Genomic DNA, 23632 nt, shown 5'->3' with positions numbered 1-23632 from the left:
CATCATTCGGGCCAAATGGCCAACACATCTATCCATCAGTCCAAGGATACTGCTTGTAGAAAGCTACCAGCTACAGTAGTCATACTGTGTGCAATTCATCATTCAGTGGGTTACCTCAAGGTACTTACAGTTACACAAGAACAATGTCCTGTCAGATCCAAGACACATGGAGGTATATTGTGATAAATAACAGTAATAACATGCACAAAGTCACATATCTCTTCAGATAATTAATATCTTTGTCACGTTATATATAAAACAAAAATCAAGAAAATTCATATATCTGCACATCCAAAATAAAACTGTTATGATCAAATATTATTAAACTGTTCAGTATGAATAAAAAAGAACAAGTTCAAATACAACGGAAGACCTGCATCCCAATCAATGATCAATGATCCTATCAATATTAGTATACAGTATGTTAGGACAAGTTATTATATCAATTAGACTTCAGGATTAAGAGAACAGAAAATCATATCATCTTAGTCTTATATATTACACAGTATCATATCATTTCATATATCACATCATAACAGTCTCAGTCTTTCTTTAATAGAGCTTATATTAAGAGCTTTTAAACCAATGAGAGAAGCAGGTTGTGCAAAGGGAAGAGAGGAAACAAGTGCTACTCTGTAGCAGAAGCTGGTTCATTGGTTTATTCTAATTCATATACTAGAAATTATGAAATCATGGCTCTACCGAGTGCTAGACCATTCTGTCTTTTAGAGCCTTTTACAGCCAGAAATAAAATGACACAGTGGCCATATACAGTATGAAACTCATTTCATCGTTGTAGGCACCTTTTAAACAAACAAAACAGACTAAAGTTTATTCAATAAATAGTGTTGCCTATCTCTTGCTGTCGTCATCTTTCTTCATTCTCCCTCCCTCCTCCCTGTAGGTCCAGTATTGTTTCTAAGCTACAGATTGGACACAGTCTAGTCATTGTATCTCTGGGGTTGCTCCTGTAACAAGAACAAATGCGCGAGGTTCTACGGAGTCTGACTACTGTGTAGGGCTGGGCAATACATCAATATTATAATCGACATTGATATATGAGGCTAGATATCGTCTTACATTTTGGATATCGTGAAATCGTGATGATGATACAAGTGTTGTCTTTTCCTGGTTTTAGAGGCTGCATTACAGTAAAGTGATGTCATTTTCTGAACTTACCAGATTTACTAGCAAGTTTTATTATTTGCCTTTATCCACTTAGTCATTGTATTCACATGATTGGTGGTTATTTATCAAAACTCTCATTGTGTTAACATGTTGTGAAAGGACCAATAGTCAACCCTACAATATCGCCGCAATATCGATCGTTATCGATGTGTTTGGTGAAAAATATTGTAATATTTGATTTTGTCTGTATCGCCCAGCTCTACCACTGTGCTTTACACCACCGCTAGCTTAACACAATGTTTATTACATGAGCACAAGCTGTACACGTCCCATCCTGCACGTTTGATGTTTGCATGCTGAGGGCCTCTGCTCTCCTGCGTCAAGGTCTCTGTAGCAGAAAGGCTCAGAAGGGAGCTCAGCCGTTTGCCATTTCACAAGGTGTGTGCTCTGTAGCCAGCCACCTGCCCACTGCTTAACAGTTTGCATGTCCCAAGTGAGCAAGCAGCACACCGCAGGCAGCACACAGGCTGCTTTCACTTACAGCACATGGCAGCAGTTGTACTGAGTCAGCGGCAGGATCTTGGGCTTGTTGTGTGTCGGTATGTTCAAGGCCAGAGCTTTCTCACACAGAGGAAACTGAAAGAGTCTCTCACGCAGCTTTATGCTATGTCGTTTCCCCTGCTCTACCCTCGGAGCAGCCTCATCCCGGGTCCCCAATGCATTGAGGGGTTGAGATCTCTCTGTTAAGAGGTCATCTCTTCCACCCTCTGCTTTCTCGTCTTGTTCTCCTTCTCTTTCTGTTGTTTGTTCCTCTTTCTCGTTCCGGATGAGTCTGGAAGAGGATGCAGGGAGGAGAGGAGGAGGTTTGTTGGTGTTGTTGTTAGGTTCTGTCCCCTTGTCGTTTCCTTCCTCTGGGCTTGTGGAGTCTGGCTGCCCCTGACAGCACGGTACCCCCAAACCAGGCAGAGATGATGGTGGGGCTTCAGATGTCTGACTGATCGGCTTGACTCCATTTCTGACTGGCTGGTCTGAAATCACACACCCACCGTCTTCTTTCTCTATTTCCATCGCCATCTCTTCCTGCTCCTCCTCTTCCTCCTCTATTATCTCCACTAAGCTTCTTAATTGTTGCTTTTCTTCCTCTCCCCTGCACTCTTGATCATCTGCACCATCAAGCATCTCCTCAGCTTCTTTCTCTGGCTCTGCTACTAAACATTCACCCTCCTTTGCCAAACTGCCCTCCTCCTCCTCCTCCTCCTCCTCCTCCTCCTCCTCCTCCTCCCCTTCTTCTTCTTCTTCTTCCTCCTCACAGATCTGCTGTAGTGCGGGCAAGTTCTTGGTGGCCGGAGGCTCTTCAGCCGGAGGTGGACGGAGGGTGAGGCTGAGGCTGGGCTGCCAGGGGCCAGGGAAAGCCTGCTGAGGTGGGGGCCTGGCGGCGAGCAGGTCCCCACATTCAGGTACTCCTGAGCGGGGAGAGCAGGGGGTGAGGGCCCCTGAGAGCCAGTGTGGGGGGGCCTCTGGGCTGAGCAAGGCATTATCCAGCCCTTGCAGCCAGTGATGAGCCTCAATTTCCTCGAGTGAGGCGCGGCAAGACGGGTCCTTCTGGAGCATCCTGGAGATCAGACTGACCGGAAAAAGACAGAGAGGTTTATTGTTGATTTATATCTGATCTAGGTCATGTATGAGTTTCTAATGTCCAGGAGGTTGTTCTGTTCTATTCTGCTCCTTTTCTGAAATCAAATACACCAATAAATGAAAGGCGTTCATTCAGGGAGCTTTCATTTGCAAGAACTGCATGCAGATACAGCTATTGTATGGTGCATCATGCACCACACTAACTACTTTGTCTTGTTTCACTATTTCAAATTGCCAATTTCAACATCCTGGGTTTATATAAGCTCATGTTTAAAGGATAACGTTGGTTTTGTTCAATATTTTTCTCATTGCCAACAAAGCCAATCCAATGAAAAGACCGAAACAAGAATGTGTTAGTCCGTCTCTCAATACTTTCCTTCCCTGTCTTTGGTCTTTTGGTCCCATGCCTATTTATTCCTGCCTCAAGATGTACATGTTACGTTTACATTTTTTTTTAAAGGCTTAGTCATTTCCTAAAACAGCTGGGCACTGTTGATTGTACCAAACATTATTCAAACATGATTAAATAGTCTATTTTAGGGGGAATACTTTCAGCTGCAGATTAAGATGCATGTGTTGCTCTAGTGAGTATTTATACCACCATATTGTTGTAGGATTAACAAAAAATTGTGCGTGTTCATCATAGACTGTAAAAATAATACAGTCTACGGTGTTCATGGAAATGAAGGAATATGACTCCCAGTGCAAAAGTGTAGTTCATTTATGTGTTTTTAACACAGAGGAATACGATACATCAGGCCTACGATACACAGACAATACTTCGAATCGAATCATGGTTGGTTTTGGTGTTCTCACTCGATTTGTGTGGAGTAGCCTGCCACACCATCTACACATTTTCACTTTACCTCCAGGGTTTCTGCCAGGTTCACCAGGTTAAATGTAAGATTATTTAACACCTTTTTAATACCACAGAATGTGATTTAATAACTGTTTCATGGTCAAGCATGTTGGAAAACCAGTAAAGACAGAAAATTCTCAGCAGTATATAACAATGATTCCTAATAATTCATTAAATTCAGACAACCTGGATAAGCAGCAGAAACTGAATGGAGGGATTAACCAATAAAAATGATTAATTTATGGCTAGCAGTAGTACAGTGCTTGCTATAGGTCTGAGGGCGCTGACTGAACAGCCTACTGCGCATGCAATAAACTGCCGAAACAATCCCGCGATTAGTTTATAGTGAATCCTGCAATCAGATACAAAAAAACATTTTATAACTAACATCCCTGTCTATGACAGGCATGAGAAAATGATGGAAAAAGACTTTTGTAATCTTTTTTTAATACCTTCTGGGGACTTTTTTGAGGTGACTTTTAAGGACATGCAGATACCCGTACCAGTGTTTGGATTTCTGTAGCATATGTAAAAGGGGTCAGTACTTTTTTAATGTGGATCTGAATTTTTATTTGGATTTGATAAACACCTGCTAACCTTCCACTTCCATCCATCCATCCATCCACTTCCATCCATCCATCCATCCATTATCTGTAACCGTGTATCCTATTCAGGGTTGTGGGGAGGCTGGAGCCTATCCCAGAGGACATTGGGCAAGACACCATTGACAGGTCACCATGCAATCACAGCGCTGACACATAGAGACAGAAAGCATTCACAGTCACAGGAAATTTAAGAGTCAACAATTAACCTAACATGCAGGTCTGTGGGAGGAAACCGGAGAACCCTGAGAAAACACAGGGAGTACATGCAAACTCCACGCAGAAGGGCCCAAGCTGGCCAGCGGGTTCAAACCCACTGTACCACTGTGCACCCCCATCTACTTTCTCTATTGATTATTTCTCTGTTAAGTCAATAGTGAGCTAGTAACATTATCTGGACGATAAGGTGAGTTTTTTTTATTTTTATTTTTTTTTATCTCAGAGTAATGTCATTTACTCTCCAAAGCTGCAGCAACAGATCAAACTGTATTGATGTTGACCCTATAGTTCTGTGAGCTGAGCACAGTGGGTGTGTGTTTTTGTTGGAGGTGTGAGGAGTGAAAGTGAAGTGAGAAGACACATACATGTGAGTTTTATTTACTTTCAGAGGTGTGTCTGGAGTGCCTCTGGCAAGATTGAAATATGGTTTAAGGAGACAGATGTTTAGTACTGAAGAAAACAATAGCAAATATTTGACGGATAACACTCACTGTTTAAAGCCACTGTATTTGCAGCCTCTGAGATAACTAGGACGCTAACAGTATCTACTGAAACGCACACTAATGAGATGATTTTAACGGTCAGCAGCTTTGGAAGACAGTGTGATCCACAACATCTATTTTACAGCAAAAAATCTCTGGGAGCAGAATAAACCTATAAATGAAGAATCAATTTACAATCAAGAAAATAAAACCTGCAAAGATAATAAAATTGTTTTATGTTACAGATAACTTTTCTGAAGCTGTGATGAGTGAGGAACCTTAATGTTATCAACCGTTGCTATGGTTTAACCTTAGTGTTACTCAGTACTTACTCTCTGCAGTCGTCTGAAACATGTTTGGGGACGCAGTAGCGACAGTCCAGAATCATGACCAGCGTCTCACTGTCGTTGGTTTCCTGGAAGGGAGGGACTCCACACACCAACATGTACAGGATCACCCCAAGAGACCAGATATCTGAAACACACACACACACACACACACACACACACACACACACACACACACAAACACACACCACAAAAATGTGCCTTAAAATAGTGAATCATGTCATCCCCCTCTGCTATCAGATCTTTTTTAGATTTCTTTGAACACCATAGTCCATGAGTGATATTTAAAAATAAATGTCCCTTTTAAATATGAATTGAAAACACTTTTGCAGCATTGCATTTTCTTAAAACAACACACAGATGAGGTGAAAATCTGATTCTGTCTTACAAATCTACATAACAGGATCAACTGTGGATGCGCACGCATGCACGCGCACGCGCACGCACGCACGCACGCACGCACGCACGCACTTCCTGGTGCTGAACGACAGTGCTGACAGTGTGTTCTTTTCGTGTCTCCTCCCTTTTCCTTCCTCCTCACCCCCTCCCTCTCTTGTCCTCATGCAGATGCTGTGAGAGGAGGTCCATGCAAACTCAGAACTGCCTGAACCGGCCGAGAACACTGTGGCCACCGGTTTAAGGAAACACACACACATACACACACGCAGAGGAAAGGGAGCTGAGGGCTGAAGGCCATAACAAACAGAGGGCCTGTTGTGGTGTTGTGCTATTCTGAGAATGACCAAGCTTACTCTCTTTTTGTGTGTTAACCATGATTAACACACATATGATGTAAAAATGGTGGATAATTGACTTATATCACTATGTCTGCATGTGTTTATGTTCTTGGCCAGAATTCAAAAATGTACTTACTGAACTAAAAACCGTGATCCCCAAACCGTGATGTGAATCGATCCATGAATTTTGAGAACCGCTCCACCCCTAACAAGCATACATGATCTTCAGAGGATGACTCTGTTGATCCCTGACTTTACCTCTTTTCTGTATCAGGTCAAATTTTCACTTATTCCAATACTTTCTTTTATGATCAAATAAATACCTGCAAATCTAATAACATTCTATCAGCCTCAGTTGTACTAAATTTTATAGCAAATTAGCAAATGGTAGCATGCTAAACTGATGGTGAACATGGTAAACATTATACCTGCTTAACCCTCATGCCCTCTTCGGTCATTTTTGTACATTTTTCTCAAGTTTTTTTTTTCATTTTGTGATCATTTTTGCTGTGTTACTTCTTATGGCATGAAATTTTGTAGGAATCCTTCTTTTCAGTCAAATTTTTTAAATCCAGTGCTTTTTACTCTTACATGTCTTTTATACTTAAATGATTCATTTTGTACCCTCTGGACACCTTCGAGGCAAAAATGTCCACGCACACAAAAACTGTTATTAAATCATCATATATCAATATTTTTTCTGCTTTTTTTCATGAATCACTTAAACAACTTCTTACCTAATCAAAACCACCAAACATTCAATCATTTTCAGGATTTTAACCCCTTTAAATGCCAGTTTATGTATTTGAAGTATGTCATTTTTTATTAAAAAAAACACAAAAAATTATTTTTTTCCCATATAATGAATAATATGTAGATGGGGCTTTGGTGGTGATTAGAGGCTTGGATATGTTAAAGATAAGCAACAAAACTGATTTGATTGCATTAGTATTTTTTATGTAATTCCAGATACTCCCTCTGGACACCTTCGAGGCAAAAATGGCCCCATTGACTTCCATTATAACCACATGTTTTGATCTCTCTGCCTTTACAGTATAAAACCATGCATTCTGTAATGTCAGCATTTCATTTGGAAGAAAACTAGTCATATTTGACATTTTTACAGTATTTCACCAGATTCAACCATTTTGCCCTTGTAGGCCGATGCATGAAATTATAGTTATATTATGGAGCTCTGTGTGTGTGTGTGTGTGTGTGTGTGTGCACGCGCACGTGCGTGCGTGCGTGCTTGGATGTGTGTGTGTGTGTGTGTAAAAACCAAAACCCCATTCCCCTATGATTTATTTTATGGAAAATAATTAATGTTTTGTTGGGTTTTTCATAAATAATTGTTACTTCAAAGATTTAAAACTGGCATTTAAAGGGTTAAAATCCAGAAAATGATTAAATGTTTGGTAGTTTTGAGCAATTTAGAAGTTGTTTAAGTGATTTATGAAAAAAAAGCAGAAAAAAATATTGATATATGATGATTTAATAACAGTTTTTTGGACATGTACATTTTTGCCTCGAAGGTGTCGAAAGGGAGTATCTGGAACTATGTAAAAAATACTAATGCAATCAAATTAATTTTGTTGCTTATCTTTGACATATCCAAGCCTCTAATCCCCACCAAAGCCAAATCTAGATATTATTCATTATATGGAAAATAAATAATTTTTTGTGTTTTATGTAATAAAAAATGAAATACTTCAAATACATAAACTGGCATTTAAAGGGTTAAAATCCTGAAAATGATTGAATGTTTGGTAGTTTTGATTAGGTTACAAGTTGTTTAAGTGATTTATGAAAAAAAAGCAGAAAAAAATATTGATAAATGATGATTTAATAACAGTTTTTGTGTGCGTGGACATTTTTGCCTCGAAGGTGTCGAGAGTAAGTTTTTTTAAGGAGGGCATGAGGGTTAACATCCGCAAGTTAGCATTGTCATTGTGAGCATGTTAGCATGCTGATGTTAGCATTTATCTCAAAGCATCACTGTGCCTCAGTACAGCCTCACAGAATTGCCAGCATGGAAGCATTGGGAGTATAATAATTTTGACATTCATTAACTTAGACTGCTGACAAAAGAAAATTTTGGAAATCTTGTTAAAAAAAGAAAGTTGACCTCAACATTATTTTCTGAGAATATACGTACTATTTAGATAAGATGAGGATGCAGCATCATCACTTGAGCTATCAAATTAGTTCACACTATTTCAAAGATTTTTTTTTACAGACAATCACTGCATTGCAGAGATCTTAGCCTCGCATTGCCTGCCTGCCTGGCTACAACACACATACATTCTAGGATAGGAGAAAAAAAAAATGCTCTGGTTGTTTGCATTTCTTTAAACCAAACACAATCGTCTTGGGCAGCGCTAAGCTCTGGACGCTGGCTCTGCAACATGGTCTCTAGAAGGAACTTGTTTTGGTAGAACATTTGCACCCCGCTAAAGAAAAGGCCACATACAATATTAAATGAAGTTAACTGTTCATTCAATACAGTAACATGTGCTATTTAAAGCTTTAGTGCTAGCTTTGTGATATTAATGGACGTCTGTTACATTGAAGCCATTGCCAAATGTTGCAAATTGCTACAAAGCTAATAAAGACTATGAGCCCCACACAACTCTGTATGGCTATGTGCGCGCAGAAACTCGAGTGAAGATAATTAACTCTTCTGAAGAGTTCATCATGTTTTTTTAACTAGCAACTGCGTGGAGGAGGGGTGGGAGTGGTGCGCGATCACAGAAGGCTTGTATCATGTGGATGCGCCGTCAGTTTTGTTGTCATTACTTAGAATTCCTCATGGGGGCGACAAAAACTACGCACTACAGCTTTAAATTAGCTGGATACATGGTTAAACGTATTTGCTCTTTCCAGTGTATCGCTGTGTGTACTTCGTCCATAGCAATCCCTGCTAATCAGTCCCAAAACATCCCAGTTAGAGATGAAATGCTGTAAACATATTCTTTATAAATCTTAACAATCATTCCCCAAAAGAACCAAGCAGGCCCAACTTGTCGCACAATCCAAATATTCTTCAAAACTTGCAATTGTCAGCATGTAGCCAGTAGCTCAAAGTTTGTTGTTGTTGTTTCTCTGAAGCGAAGGGATTTTAAAAACAGCAACACACAGAAAGCGGAAGGTGAGTGACACGCTCCGGATGTCAGGCAATTATCCTGGAAACATACTTCCATTGATCCATACTACAGAGATCTGGACAATTGCATTTTCATGACACTTTACAAAGAGATTAATAAACAATTATAGAGTTGTATCAGCAAAGACTTGAAAAAATGGCAGATGATGACAAACACCTGCCTTTGTAAACTTATAATATCCAAAGCAGATTAGATCAACAGGAATGAAAAAACTCAACTCTTTCAGAACACAATGACATTCAAACACTGTATTTCATTCAGATCATCCATGGATTCTCCCATGTACCAGTCCCATGTGTGATAAGCATTCAGCCATTATCCCACATTATACTCATGATGGTCCAAACATCAGCCCTCAGTCCTCGCCACACTCATGTGCACGCTCAATTTAGTCTAAAGACGTCTTATGCAATAGAATGATGAAGCCACTGAGTGCTGGGACTGGGAGTGTACTTTTCTCTGCTCGATGGGGGATATCACATATTCTCACCATGTATTAGTGGACTGCTGACAGCACAAACAACACACATGCACATACAGGCACGCATGCACGCACACACTCACTCACGCACTCACACACAGACACACACCAGAAAAATTTGCCTTAAATAGCAAATCATGTCAGGCCTTAAAAAGCCTACAATTCTTCTGCTATAAGACCATATTTACAATTCTGTGAACTTATATCTGTGATATTTAAAAATACATGGCCTTTTAAATTTGACTTGTAAACACCCCTGCAGTTATTTTCTCAAGCAGCACACAGATGACGTGAAAATCAGATTATGTCCTACAAATCTAAATAAAAAGATCAACTGTGGATTATGGTCAAAATAACAGCATTAGTTATTAAATCTATTTCATCTTGCCTCCACCACATCATCGACAGATAAGTCAAAGGTCAGGGTGAACAGAGTGCTTTTCTTGCTGATTGGTACGTAAGATTACATTAGGTTATTCCTCAATGAGCTGAAAATATAGTAAAATGCAAGGAAAGTGCATAGTAACAGCACCAGTTCTATGTGTCTACAGTTTGAGGCTTAAGTTGCAGATGGCTGGGCTTGGTGCTCTTGACTCCAGACTCAAACAAACAAACAAACAAACAAAAAAACACACACACACACACACACACACACACACACACACACACACACACACACACACACACACACACACACACACACACTTACTTCCTGGTGCTGAACGACAGTGCTGACAGTGTGTTCTTTTCGTGTCTCCTCCCTTTTCCTTCCTCCTCACCCCCTCCCTCTCTCGTCTTCATGCAGATGCTGTGAGAGGAGGTCCTTGCAAACTCAGAAGAGCCTGAACCGGGCGAGAACACTGTGGCCACCGGTTCAAGGAAACACACACACATACACACACGCAGAGGAAAGGGAGCTGAGGGCTGAAGGCCATAACAAACAGAGGGCCTGTTGTGGTGTTGTGCTATTCTGAGAATGATCGAGCTTACTCTCTTTTTTTCTGTTTCTCCTTGTGTTTCTCCCAAACATTAGAAATAGGAACACTGCACATGCTGTTCACACTGTGTGTTAACCCTTATGTAACACTAGAAATAAAGCCAGATCACGTCTCATAACTGCACTCCATTTATAAAAAGTGATTAAAACACAGCGCATTAATCTTAAAAAATGGTGGATAATTACTACATTTTCACTTTTAACCGTCAATTTGATAATTTGTAGGTTTCTTCACACATTTTGTTTTCTCCCCTAGCTGCTGGTCTGCTGTATTCAGGTCCGAACAAAAGAAGAAAAAATATTTTAAATTTTTTTTTTTACTTTAGAGGGGTTCTTTGCATTTTCTACACATTGTTGCATCTACATGTACTGTATGTATTTTTCATGTGTTTATGATTAACAAAAGCACATTCTGTCTCATTATTTATTAGCCATGCTATAGCTGTAGCACTATGGATGGCATTGTTGGTCAGTCATTCAGTCAGTCAATCACTCTGGTCTGGACTGAAAGATCTCAATAAATATTGGATGCATTGCTATCAAATTTTGTACAAGCATATATTATTACTATAAATAAATATAAATATTCCAATACTTTGATTTATGACCAAATAAATACCTGCAAAACCAATAACATTCCTTCAGCCACAGCTGTACTAAATGTTTAGGGCAAATTAGCAAAAGGTAGCATGCTAAACTGATGGTGAACATGGTAAACATTATACCTGCTTAACATCTGCATGTTAGCATTGTCATTGTGAGCATGTTAGCATGGTGATGTTAGCATTTATCTCAAAGCACAGCCTCACGGAGCTGCCAGCATGGAAACAGTGTGAGTATAACCAATCATTTTGACATTCATTATCTTAGACTGCTGACGAAAGTGGAAATCTTGATATGTACTTGTTTAAAAAAAAGGAGTTGACATCAACATTCTTTTCTGAGAATATACGTACTATTTAGATAAGATAAGGATGCAGCATCATTGCTTGTGCAATGACATTAGTTCACACTATGTAAAATAACACATATAGTAGTGCAATATGACAAGTTTTAGGTTACAGACAATAGAGTTGTATCAGCAAAGACTTGAAAAAAATGGCAGATGATGTCAAACACCTGCCTTTGTAAATAAACTTGTACATTATAATATCCAAAGCAGATTAGATAAACTATTATTCAAAAACTCAACTCTTTCAGAACCCAATACAATCCAAACACTGTAGTTAATTCAGATCCCTGTCCATGGATTCTCCCACATACCAGTGTGAGTGAGTATAATGTGGGACAATGGCTGAATGCTTATCACACATGGGGATAAGCATTCAGCCACTGTCCCACATTATACTCATGATGGTCCAAACAACGGCCCTCAGTCCTCGCCACACAATGTACACTCATGTGCATGCTCAATTTAGTCTAAAGACGTCTTATGCAACAGGGAAGAGAAGCCACTGAGTGCTGGGACTGGGAGTGTACTTTTCTCTGCTCGTTGGGGAATATCACATATTCTCACCATGTATTAGTGGACTGCTGACAGCACAAACAACGCACGCGCGCACACACACGCACACAATATATAAACCAGATGTTGAGATAAAAAAAGCTTGTGCAGAATTCAGCAATACTGCAAAGAGGAACAGAGTGAATTATCCTGTTTCTTTTGAGGGCCGCCCTTTTGAAGTGCACATTTCAAGACCAAATACCTCATAAGGGGTCTACCAACTCAGCTCCATTCCAAAGGGACCTCCAAGTTCAGAAACAAAAGTTCAAGCCTTTTTTGTCCAGATATGGAAGACAAAACTGACTATCACAGCATTAATTGCATGGTCATAACTACATTAAATTATGCATTCAGTTCATCATCACTGATAAACATTCTATATGTTATAAACTGGACAAAATGTAAAGCCATTTTACTCATGATCACAACAAAGTCAATTTTTTTCTGATATGATTCTTCTAACTCTGATAGAATTATCCTGATAAAGCTGCGAAGCAGATGATTATTATGTACATGGATTGTGCATGCCGATGTATGCATCATTGTCACTATTTATATTGTCACCTTCTAGTGACAGGAGAGTAGCACATGTGTGATAACCACTCTGATCTAACATTGCATTATTTCTTGGGAATCAGATGAGTTTCATGGATAATTTAAAACATATTACATGTTCTTAAAATATGTGTACACACAGCGATTTAGTACTGTACTTAGGGCTGGGCGATATGGACCAAAAGTCATATCCCGCTATTTTTTGGCTGAATATCGATATACGATATATATCCCGATATTTTTTCCGCGAAGTGAGAGCAAATGTTCAGTCAAAGCCCAAATCAAATATGACATGTCACAAGTAGTTTCATAGAAACAGTTGCAAAATCAAATAAATAATAAACCGGTTTCTTCACCTGGTTCATGATTAAATGCTCAGCTGTTCAAATAACAATAAAATGTAAACCTAAATACTGTATAACAGGAGTAACTTTTTTTATAGGCTATTTGTGATTCGTTCCAAAGGTCAATTAAGCTTTTGATATTAATATAATCTACTTTGTTCAAAATGTAATGCCTCATGCCTGTAAGCCTAGGTTATAGTCCCATTCTTCCACTTGATACTGCTTCCACTTAAATAAACTTAAGATGAACTATCGACTACAAAACAAAGAAATTTATTATGATCGGTTCACAGATCTGAGTCCAAACGGAAACTTCACCCTTCTGAACTAAGAGTTTCTGCTTCAAGGTGAAGTTTAAACAGACTGAAATGTCCAGGCTCATTCCTCCACTATTTATTTCTGTATGTATTTATGCGTTACATGTAATTTTAACGGGCACTGAGCTCCAGATCCTGCAGCCGCAGACGGTCGCTGCCCCGCTGTAGCTTCTTTCCGTCCGCCTGCCGCCGGCAAACTTAGTGGAACTTTCCGCCGATATCGACATACAGTTTGTCCTGGACTACGTGTAAGATCCTACCGGTCACAACTCTGTCTTTGGCTGGTCCGATCTGGATCAGCGGGGACCGGCGCAGCAGCGAGGCGAAGCTGTGTTTTTGCCCGGGGGAAGAGACGCTGCGGCCGGCCACGGAGCTCTCCGCCTCCCGCTGCCGCCGGAGCTCAGATTGCTGGTCGAAGGCGGCATATATAATCATAAAACACATTGTCACCTGTTAAATGTTATCCATGCTGTTTGTTCTTTTCATTTCCTCTATCGAACATAATTAAGCAGTACAAAAGTCCGGCATCTTTAGCGTTGATCTGAATGCTTCGGACCCCTGTTCCAAGATGGCGGCGGGTTTTGACGTATGTTTAGAACCTCACGGCGACATATCTATGGGAGCAAGGATCACATTTGAACTATATCGATATATGCGATATGGTCTAATTCCATATCTCATTTAAAAATATATCGATATATTTGTTTATATCGATATATCGCCCAGCCCTAACTGTACTTATGTAACTGTGGAGGATTTGCAAGAGACAGATTCTAACATAATTTTGAATTTTAGTCTCTATTGTGAGTTTAGCTCCAAAATAATGGATTCTACATTTCCTATAATGCAACTCAGTAGCATCTATTGTTACCAAGGTTATTTTCTCAAACTTTTGAAATCTTCTCCAAAACCCAGAGAAGACATTACACAACTGTTTTCACAGGCTTGGTACTCTCCATGACAATTAAACTGATCGTCTTATGTAATATTAGTGGAGCGCCCCTGTAAAAATTTAACAGACTTTGTTATTCAATAAATGCAACATGGTTTTTGACTAAACAGAAGATTTCGTGAAATAAAATACATTCAAAACTTCCCCTTTAAGTTTGTATTCAGAATCAATGAGGTGGACAGTTTATGTCCACTTCATGTGTCTTAAAGCAGCTTTACACACTCACATGCATATGCTGCTCCCAAAGGACTTATTTGTGTTTCCCCCAAAGTGATGTAAGTTTTTGGATTTTGTTGCTAAGAGGGATGATCTGCACTGTTTTATTTCCAACTCGTGGTGGTGTGCTGGTGCTGGGCTCCAAGTCCTTGTTGATATGAACAGTTGACCCTTCAGGTTAATATGAAAATATTGACAAAGAGGTTTTGTCTGAAAAACCTGCATGGCTCGATGCTGCTTCCAGCTCAGCAACAAACAACCATCACCCTCCACCCTGGAGCAGAGAAATTAGTGGAATCTGCCATTTACTGTTTTAGAAAGCAGCTTTTTGTCCAATCCAACTCAATTTCTGCTGAACTCAAAAATGTGTAAGTGGTGTAGCATTGCCTGCTTGGCTCAATTATCCAAGTTTATAAGACAAGTGCACCACATAATAAATAAATAGGCCCAGAAATGAAACCATGACCATATGTCACAATCACATTCAATGCTATTTACACCTCATAGCGTAAAAAATAGTATGTAGCCAGATGCTCAGAGAGGCTTACAGTATCTGCCAAATGCAGAACTTCCTCCTGCTCAGAATATAGTCCACCAAATAAGGTCCCCCTCCCTTCTTATCTGACATTTAGTTTAACTTTATTGTCAAGCACTTCTCCGTCATAACTCACCAAACCTTGTCCTATTTAGATTCAGGCATAGCACATTCATATACATACAAACTTTAATTTGTGGCCTCCTTAGTCTGTGTCAACCAATACCCAGTTCTAACAAATCTTAAGTTCTGATCACTAGAACAAAAGAAGACCATTTGGCCAACACAAACATTTATCATTAATAACTATTGTAGTCTCCATTGCCATGCCTATCTCCACCGCGCTGTATCAGTACTGGAGTATGGTCTGGCTATACTGCTTATCATTCTGGGAAAGACAAACATTTCTTTAAACCAATCACAATCATCTTGCACACATTGGATGCAGCAACAGTGCCCTTGCAAAATAGATAGCGGAGATAGCAGAAGGGGGGAAGAATGCCTGAGCGCAGGATGTCAGGCTTTATCCCAGCACTGTACATTTGGTAAACCAGACTACACCACTAGTGACATCCTTCCACTGAAGTCTGTGAACCTAACGTGAATCCTAACATTAACACTTAGACCTCAAAAACGCACATGCTCAGCACAGTAAATGGCCGATATAATGTAACTGCAGTAGTAGTAGCAGTGTTTATCTTTGTCAAAGTCAAGAGACCCAATTGACCCACGTGTCTCTCCTCCACATCATATGACTATCATCTCTCGTGCACGCGCACACGCACACTATAACAGAGCATGCATATACTGCAAAGACTCCCAGCAGTGAAGGAACCACAGTGTATTAAACCGCATTCTGTTTATAGACAGAAATATCAGAGACACAGAGAGCAGTGTGTGTGTGTGTGTGTGTGTGTGTGTGTGTGTGTGTGTGTGTGTGTGTGTGTGTGTGTGTGTGTGTGTGTGTGTGTGTGTGTGTGTGCGCGTGCGTGCGTGTGCGTGTGTGTAGAGATGGGTTTATGAGTCACCTTATTAAGCAGAGTTCACTAAGGGACATCCCTTCCTTTGTGCAGCTCAGGATTATCACCAGACCCGGACTGGCCATCGTTAGCACCAGGGGAATACTTGGTGGCTAGCCAGCTGATAGGCCCGGAGCGTTAGACCAGTGTTAACCCTAACCTCAGAGACCTGTGGGACCGCCGGCAATTTCTGCCGACATTACTGTCTTTACAGGGCTGTAGCGGGCTCTTAGATGAAGATATTTGTATCATATGAAACTAGACGGGCTAAGGAATTAATTGGTACCAAGCAGGTAAAGCTTGCCTGTCTGAATGGGAGCTAAATAACTAGGGGTGTGAAAAAAAAAAAAAAATCGATTCATATTCAAATCACGACTCAAGCTCTACCGATTCATAGAATTCCAAAAATCGATTCATATATATGAATTCATAATTATATATATATATATTTTTTTTAAATTGTGTCTACTGCAATCACATGATAGATAGATAGATAGATACTTTATTAATCCCCAAGGGGAAATTCAAGGTACCAGTAGCTTACAGACATCACACACATACATCATAACAGGATGTTAAAATAACAAATAAACAAATCCACATGAATAATATGGACAAAAAAGACAGAAAAATCCACATGAATGTACTAAGGGATGTATAAGATATGTACACGTACACGTACACACACACACACACACACACACACGGGAAAAGTAACTACATTTACATAGTGGGAATCGTTTTGTTTAGTCGAGAATTGTTTTTGAATCGAAAATCGATTTTGAATCGAATCGTGAGCCTAAAAATCGATATTGAATCGAATCATGACATTTTATGAATCGTACACCCCTATAAATAACGCTATAAGGTTAGGCTACATTTTGGCGATGGAAAAACTGGCAAAGCCATTTTCAAAAGGGTCCCTTGCCCTCTCACCTCAAGATATATGAATGAAAATGTTTTTCTATTTCTACCCATGAGTTTCCTTTTTTACAGACATACCCACTTTATGCAACTCACATGCAGTTTGGGGCAAAAACCATGCTGTCTCATGCAGTATTTAAATGTGTTATTTTTGCCAATTCTAAAATGGTGTATTTGAATATTTCTACATACTGGGGTCAGTAAACAGTCTTTTACTCTATTGAGTTGCATAAATTGGATATGGCTGGAAAGCTGAGAGCCCTGTGGATTCAATTAGCCCAATTGTATTTATGTGTGATGCTGTTAGTCTCCATTGTACCCATTTTATTGTCGTGAATCAATTTTCAGAAACTTGACCTCACTGTATAAATTTACCTATATAACCTCTAGGATAATCACAGCCTCATAAAACTGTACAACCACAAACTTGAGACCTAGCACATTCAAAGGACGTGTGGCTTTCATAGGTATATTGACAATAAGGGGGTTTCTCAGCAGTTTCCTGAACATAAGCACTCGCCATCCAATTGAATCTCCAAATGTCAAAGGTTTTTGATACCAAATCACAGGACATATTTTTCTATGGTGTTTCCCAAGGTCTTGATGTCTTAATGTGGTATTTTGGAGGGATTTATGACCATTTTTGTCAATTCTCAAGTGCTCAAAAATGGTTATATTTCAGCATCAAATCTCTGTAAGAAATGGTATCAACCCAAAAGTTGCTGCAACAACTTATGAGACATAACTGAGCATGATAATGGCCATCATAAGAGTAAACAGAAAAAAAAGTAACAGCATACGTGGGCTGTTGTGAATGTGTGAGTATTGGCCTGGACAGCTGTTAAGATTTCTGGCCTGAATCATTCATCATCATCAGTCTGGCCCTGATTATCACACACACTAAATGTACAGTATTGGTGTGAGTGTGGGTGATGGAGGTGTATATTTCTAACAAAGTGATGATGTAATCGTGATATTCACAGGTTGAATCATGTTAAAATAGAACCGGAAAGTGCACTTGAGTTGAGGTGAGGCAGAAAACAGTCTTGGAGGATGTAATAACATACACAAATAGATTTAAATGGACGCATTTGTGTGGACACTTTTAAATACAGGAACTCACATGAAAAAAGGAACTAACGCAACAGATAAGTCATGTTGAAGTTATGGATGGATGTGAGCAGTGTTTCTTCATCACCACTCCTTATCATGCCCTTGGTTAACAAATAAAAAACCTTCCACCAAGACTATTAGGCTATAAGCAAGACAACAACACAAGATAATATGAGAAAAAGAAAACCCAAGACCATTTGTTTCTTAAATAACACTTTCACTGGTTTAAACACATTTGCAACTCATCCTTGGCATAGGCAGTAAAACAAATGCTATAGATCCGTCCACAAGAACACCTCCTAATTGCAGTTGGGAAACATTTGTATTCAGTGCGGATGCTTTTGTAGTCACCAGAAAAAAAAAGCGGCCAAACCCTGCCAAAATCCATCCTAGTCCAGCTTAGCAGACAAGTCCACCAACTGCCCTGAATACAACATGCTGTGTGTCAAATCCTACAATCTATTGGCCAGCCTCACCTCTAATGTCACTAAAATCACCATCTCTTTCTGCTATCTATCTTGGTCTTTCTCTCTCTTTATCGCACGAGCGCACACACACACACACACACACACACACACACACACACACACACACACACACACACACACACACACACACGCACACAATGCAGTGTGAGAGACCAGTGGTGAGCTGCAGTGTTTGGTTCCACTGCAGAACTCACTGTTGGCTCATGACTGGCTGGCTTGCTTAGACTGACCCAGATACACACACTAATCCTTTATGGAAATACACACATATAGTACAAACAAACATAGATCCATAATCACACAGGCACAAACAAATACAAGCTCATAATTATGAAAGGGTATACAGAGCAGGAACACACACTTAATACAAGAAAATGCACACGGGGGGGGGTCAAGGGCACACACACACACACACACACACACACACACAGCCCTCCAGTTGAATTTGGCATATGTCTAATTCTCGGAAACACCACATGACAATAAAAAAAAAAAAAATTCACCTCATCTGATAGTGTTGTATGATCGAAAGCTGCCTAGGATGTTGCGTATAGCCCCTGGCTATGATTTGAATATATGCAAATGTTACTGTCAGAATCAGCAGAAAAAATGATGGGCCTCATTCACCAATATCTTCCTACGTTTTCTCTTAAATATCTTCTTAAGAAAGTACCTAAGAAAAGTCAACGTCTGCTTCATGACGTGGTCTTAAACAGCAGAATTGTTCGCAGGTGTGTTCTTAGAATGATGAATCCCAATGTCTTTGTAAATTAAAAGCTTGTGCCTGTTGCTCCTATTTAGCATAGGTAAACACCCCGTTAATTCCCATAAAAGGGCATGAGATGGCAGGGCCGTGTCGTGTGCACACTTAGAGAAATGTCCAAAAGACGTGGCAAAGACGGTGGAGGCCTCTACTCCAAAAGAAAGAAAAACTAGTAATTCTGAAGTGGAGGTACTGCTGCAAGAAGTTAACAAAAAACGAGACATCATATTTAGTAGCGTCAGCAGTGCATACTAAGCCGCAAATAAAACCGATGTATGGAATGCAGTTACTCATGCAATGAACGCTGTATCTGGGGAAGGGCGCAAAACCAATGAAGTAGAAAAGAAATGGTTTGATTTGAAATCGGAGGCAAAAAAAATTACTTCAAAACATAGAAGATACTCTTGCCGTATAAATAGGGTGATCAATCACTTATTATTGGATGGCAGGGTTCCCCGTTAACATAACTGATGTGAACTGAAGGCAAAGCAAGGCAAGTTTATTTATATAGGCCTAGCACAATTCATACACAATGGCAATTCAAAGTGCTTTACAAATGAGCAGTAGTGTGTATTTATTCAAACAAACAAACGTATAATTATGTGTAAAATTATGAAAATAATTAGTTACAAAATGGAGAGAAATGTTACATTTTAAATTAGAACGGACGAAGACGGTATAGCTACTTGTTTTGCGCAAACATGTCAGCTCTAAATTGTGTGCGTAGAATCTGATCTTACCTAAGAACAAATCCCAAATAAGGAAACATTGGTGAATGCCAGAATCTTTGTGAAAACTGCGTAAGTGGGGTTTAAGAACACATTTGTTCTTAAGAAGGTTTGCTGAATGAGGCCCATTGTGTCTAACTAAAAGCTTGCACGTCGAGTTTTTTCTCCTTGTATCATATAAATCATTCACCATAGGTAAAATTTTCTAGTAGTTCCAGAATCTGAAGAAATAAAGCTACGTTTAGAGGAAAGTCGGACATAGTAAACATAATTGGATGTAGCACATGTATTTTATGCTTTTCTTTTCTGTTGATGACTAAGTTTTCTAGTTGGTTTCTGATTAGGGTTAGTTCAGTTAACTCCTGGATGCAAAAAAAGGTTTTTTATCTGTTTCTCACCCACAGCTGGAGCATCATACTCTTCTCCCAGCAGAATCTCTGGAGCGGAGTACGCCAGCGATCCACAGCTGGTGGCCAACATTGTCCCGGGTTGGAATAGGTTGCTGAACCCAAAGTCTGTCAGCTTCACCGCCCCTTGCTGGGGAAAGAACACCACATTTTCGGGCTTCAAGTCCCGGTGCACCACATGGAGCTGGTGGCAGTACGCCACAGCACGCACAATCTGGGCAAAATGGCGCTTGGCGGTGACCTCAGCCACGCCTCCCTCATGTCGGAGGATGTAGTCGTAGAGGTCGCCCCCCTCAGCCAGCTCCATGACGAGGTACAGGGTGGTGGGCGTGTCGATGACCTCGTAGAGGCGAACCACATTGGGATGCTGCACCAGCCTCATGCACCTGAAAATAATTAGTAATGAGAGTAAGATAATTGTCAGGGTAATCCAAGGAACTAAGACTATTACCTTTTAATAGAGTTATAAATAAGGATGATTTGAGTGATGAAACTCCTTCAGGGCACCTTATAATTTAGCTATTCATTTTATGTTTTTTCCATGTTTGCTCAGATTAGATTTAGATGATCACACAGTCCGTTTGAAATCCCAATAAATCTGAACAAAAAAAATTGCTACAAAGTGCTCCCACTTTTGTTTTCAACCAGTTTTTAACCTTTTTCTAAACTTTCTAAAACATTTTCTTCTCAAACTTTGTCTTAATTAGTATTCTTTACCTCACTTCCTGTAAGAGGTGGCTTGTTGCCATAACATCAAGTTTTGTCTTGTCAATCATCTTGACAGCAACCAGTTGCCCTGTGTTGACATGACGAGCCAGTTTGACCACAGCAAAGTGGCCCCTGCCCAATGTCCGACCCAGTTGGTACAGTCCGCTGAGATCAGAGCGACTGGGGCTGCGACTGGGGTCCATATGTCCATGCTGGGCTGAGGTTATTTCTCCAGAGGAGTCCATGTTTGAAACAAAGAGGGGGTTTGGAGGAAAAGAGCAATTGAACTGGAGGGCTTTAGGAAGATGGAGAAAGGGACAAAAGGAAATAGTAGACGGAAAATAGTTGTGTCAAGGTGTCAGGGACAGAGGGAAGAGGGGGTGCAGGGCAGAAAAGTTCCTCACTGATAGTGAGTTGCCTGCAGGACAAAGAAAAGACAACGCAATGAGACAAAATGACAGCATTGATGATTTTGGCCTTGGCCCAAAGTTAAAGGGGCTTAGATTAGGTCAGCTGATGCTAATACCTCATCCCTTCAAGCACTGGACCAAAAATAGATTGATATTTCACATATTTTAACAAAGGCAGAGAAGACAGAATTTTCAAAAAAAGAAGTTCAAATTAAGTGGTGAAGACTAGATTGCAATGTATACATTGCACTGTAGTAGAATGAGAGCAGTAGAGGGTAAATATTATTTTATTGTCTGATATTGAAGGGGCTGTGTTTGTCTCTATCTCAAATAACACCCAGCCAGCACTAATGGCATGCCAAATCAATACTGTAACAGGAAACCATAATGTGTGTGTGTGTGTGTGTGTGTGTGAGATTATTTTGGCTAAGAGGGTCAGAAGGTGGCATTAGACCTGATGATGTCATCATCAGATCTTCCCCAAGGTAACAAGTTCAGCTGCCATCATTATCTTCATTACCATGGTCATCATCAATACAATTACCACTGTCAACTTCATTGCAGTTATCTTTATCCTATTCATCCTCATTACGGTCACAGCTCATCATCAACATCATCATCATCATCATCTCTTATTTGTCACTATATGACAGCACCACTATTCCCATTAAAGGCAACAGCAGCCTTTTTCCACATGTTTAAAGCCCCTCTCACAGCTTTACTGTGCCAAGTGTACAGAAGTAGGCTACGCTAGGCCTCACCGTGTTAAAATGCGCTGATATCCTTGGCTGTACAGTTTTATAAGATCCAAAACACTGCGAAAACCTGGTTACGGGCTGCTACCCTTGTGGTAAGGCCAGCTGCTCTCTACTTGGTCTCAACTGCAGTCCCGACTTGGCACATACGCACGTACAGTAGTCATCCTCCTGGCTGCTGCTCAACACCTCCAAACAAACGCTAGCCCACTAACAACCTCACTGACAGCGCCACAGGAATATAATGCCGCTGCTGGACAACAGAGGCAGCTATAATAACACAGTAACCTCGGTGCCAACTTACCATTGTTGTGCAAATATCCCGTAGCTGCGAGCTGTTAAGCCAAAAGTTCTTTCTGCCACCGACAGACTCACACTTGGTGTCACCGCTGAATTCAGACGTAGAAAATCACAGCGCTGCCTTTTCGTTTTCTTTCATAATATTCCATGTTTGCGGTCCATGTGTGCACATACTTTTTCCATAACTGCCTGCCTTCTGCCTCAATTCATTCCAGAGGCTCGAGCTGTGTGACCGCGCGCCCGCTCCGCAAAACGAGATACACACAAGAGTGGGACAGAACGTTTCGTGCGCGCGCGTGCACGTACATACGCGCGTGTGTCCAGCTTCCTTCTGACGTCAATACATTCCAACTCGCTCCCGCGGCGCAGCAGCAGCCAGCGGCCGCGAGCCTATAGTACGCATGCTCGTTGGCAGTGGAGAGAGGAAAATGACTGAATGAATGCTTCGGAAGTCCAAGAAATTATATAACTGACTAATGTGTGCTTTTCTTAAAATATCAAGGAGGCACAATAAGCTATGCCATAACATAGCTATACCGGTAACGCACATTCCTGAGATGCTTCAATGACAGACTAGTAATGACTTTATTCATTTGGCCGGAATTCATACACAACTGCAGGGCCACGAGGGAAATGAGGACCTAAACAAAAAAGTGGTTTCTATTTATACCCTTTTTTGCCATAAGAATGGGAGCGTCCTATGGACAATTTGAATAGCATTCTTGTACCATCTCTACAGGGTGCATAGTATTTAGTGACCTCACGTAAATGTAGCCTAAAGTTTGTGTGTTTGTGTTAGCCTATTTCCATGTTCATTTATTATATTATGTCACATATAGCATCACCTTACAGACATTCACATTGTTAAACGTACTGCATATTATGTCTTTTTGTTATCTGGTTTTAGAGTTCAAGCTTTGTTATTTTGAAAATATATGCATTA

General features: G+C 40.2%; 1 protein-coding gene across 1 annotated transcript; it reads right to left on the bottom strand.

Moving 5' to 3' along the window:
• Positions 1–1280: 1280 nt before the first annotated feature.
• Positions 1281–22980, bottom strand: snrkb (SNF related kinase b). Its single transcript, XM_039808492.1, has 5 exons — positions 22694–22980; positions 21234–21642; positions 20508–20902; positions 5258–5399; positions 1281–2752 (listed from the first exon to the last, which is right to left on the bottom strand). Exons 2-5 carry the CDS (start codon positions 21467–21469, stop codon positions 1666–1668), a joined length of 1860 nt encoding a protein of 619 aa, XP_039664426.1. The 5' UTR covers positions 21470–21642; positions 22694–22980; the 3' UTR covers positions 1281–1665.
• Between the last annotated feature and the right edge of the window lie 652 nt (positions 22981–23632).

This window comes from Perca fluviatilis, chromosome 8 (genome assembly GCF_010015445.1).
Source record: "Perca fluviatilis chromosome 8, GENO_Pfluv_1.0, whole genome shotgun sequence".
Lineage (NCBI taxonomy): Eukaryota > Metazoa > Chordata > Actinopteri > Perciformes > Percidae > Perca > Perca fluviatilis.
Note: the sequence above shows the minus strand (reverse complement) of the source record. Positions and strands in the feature narration are given on the sequence as shown.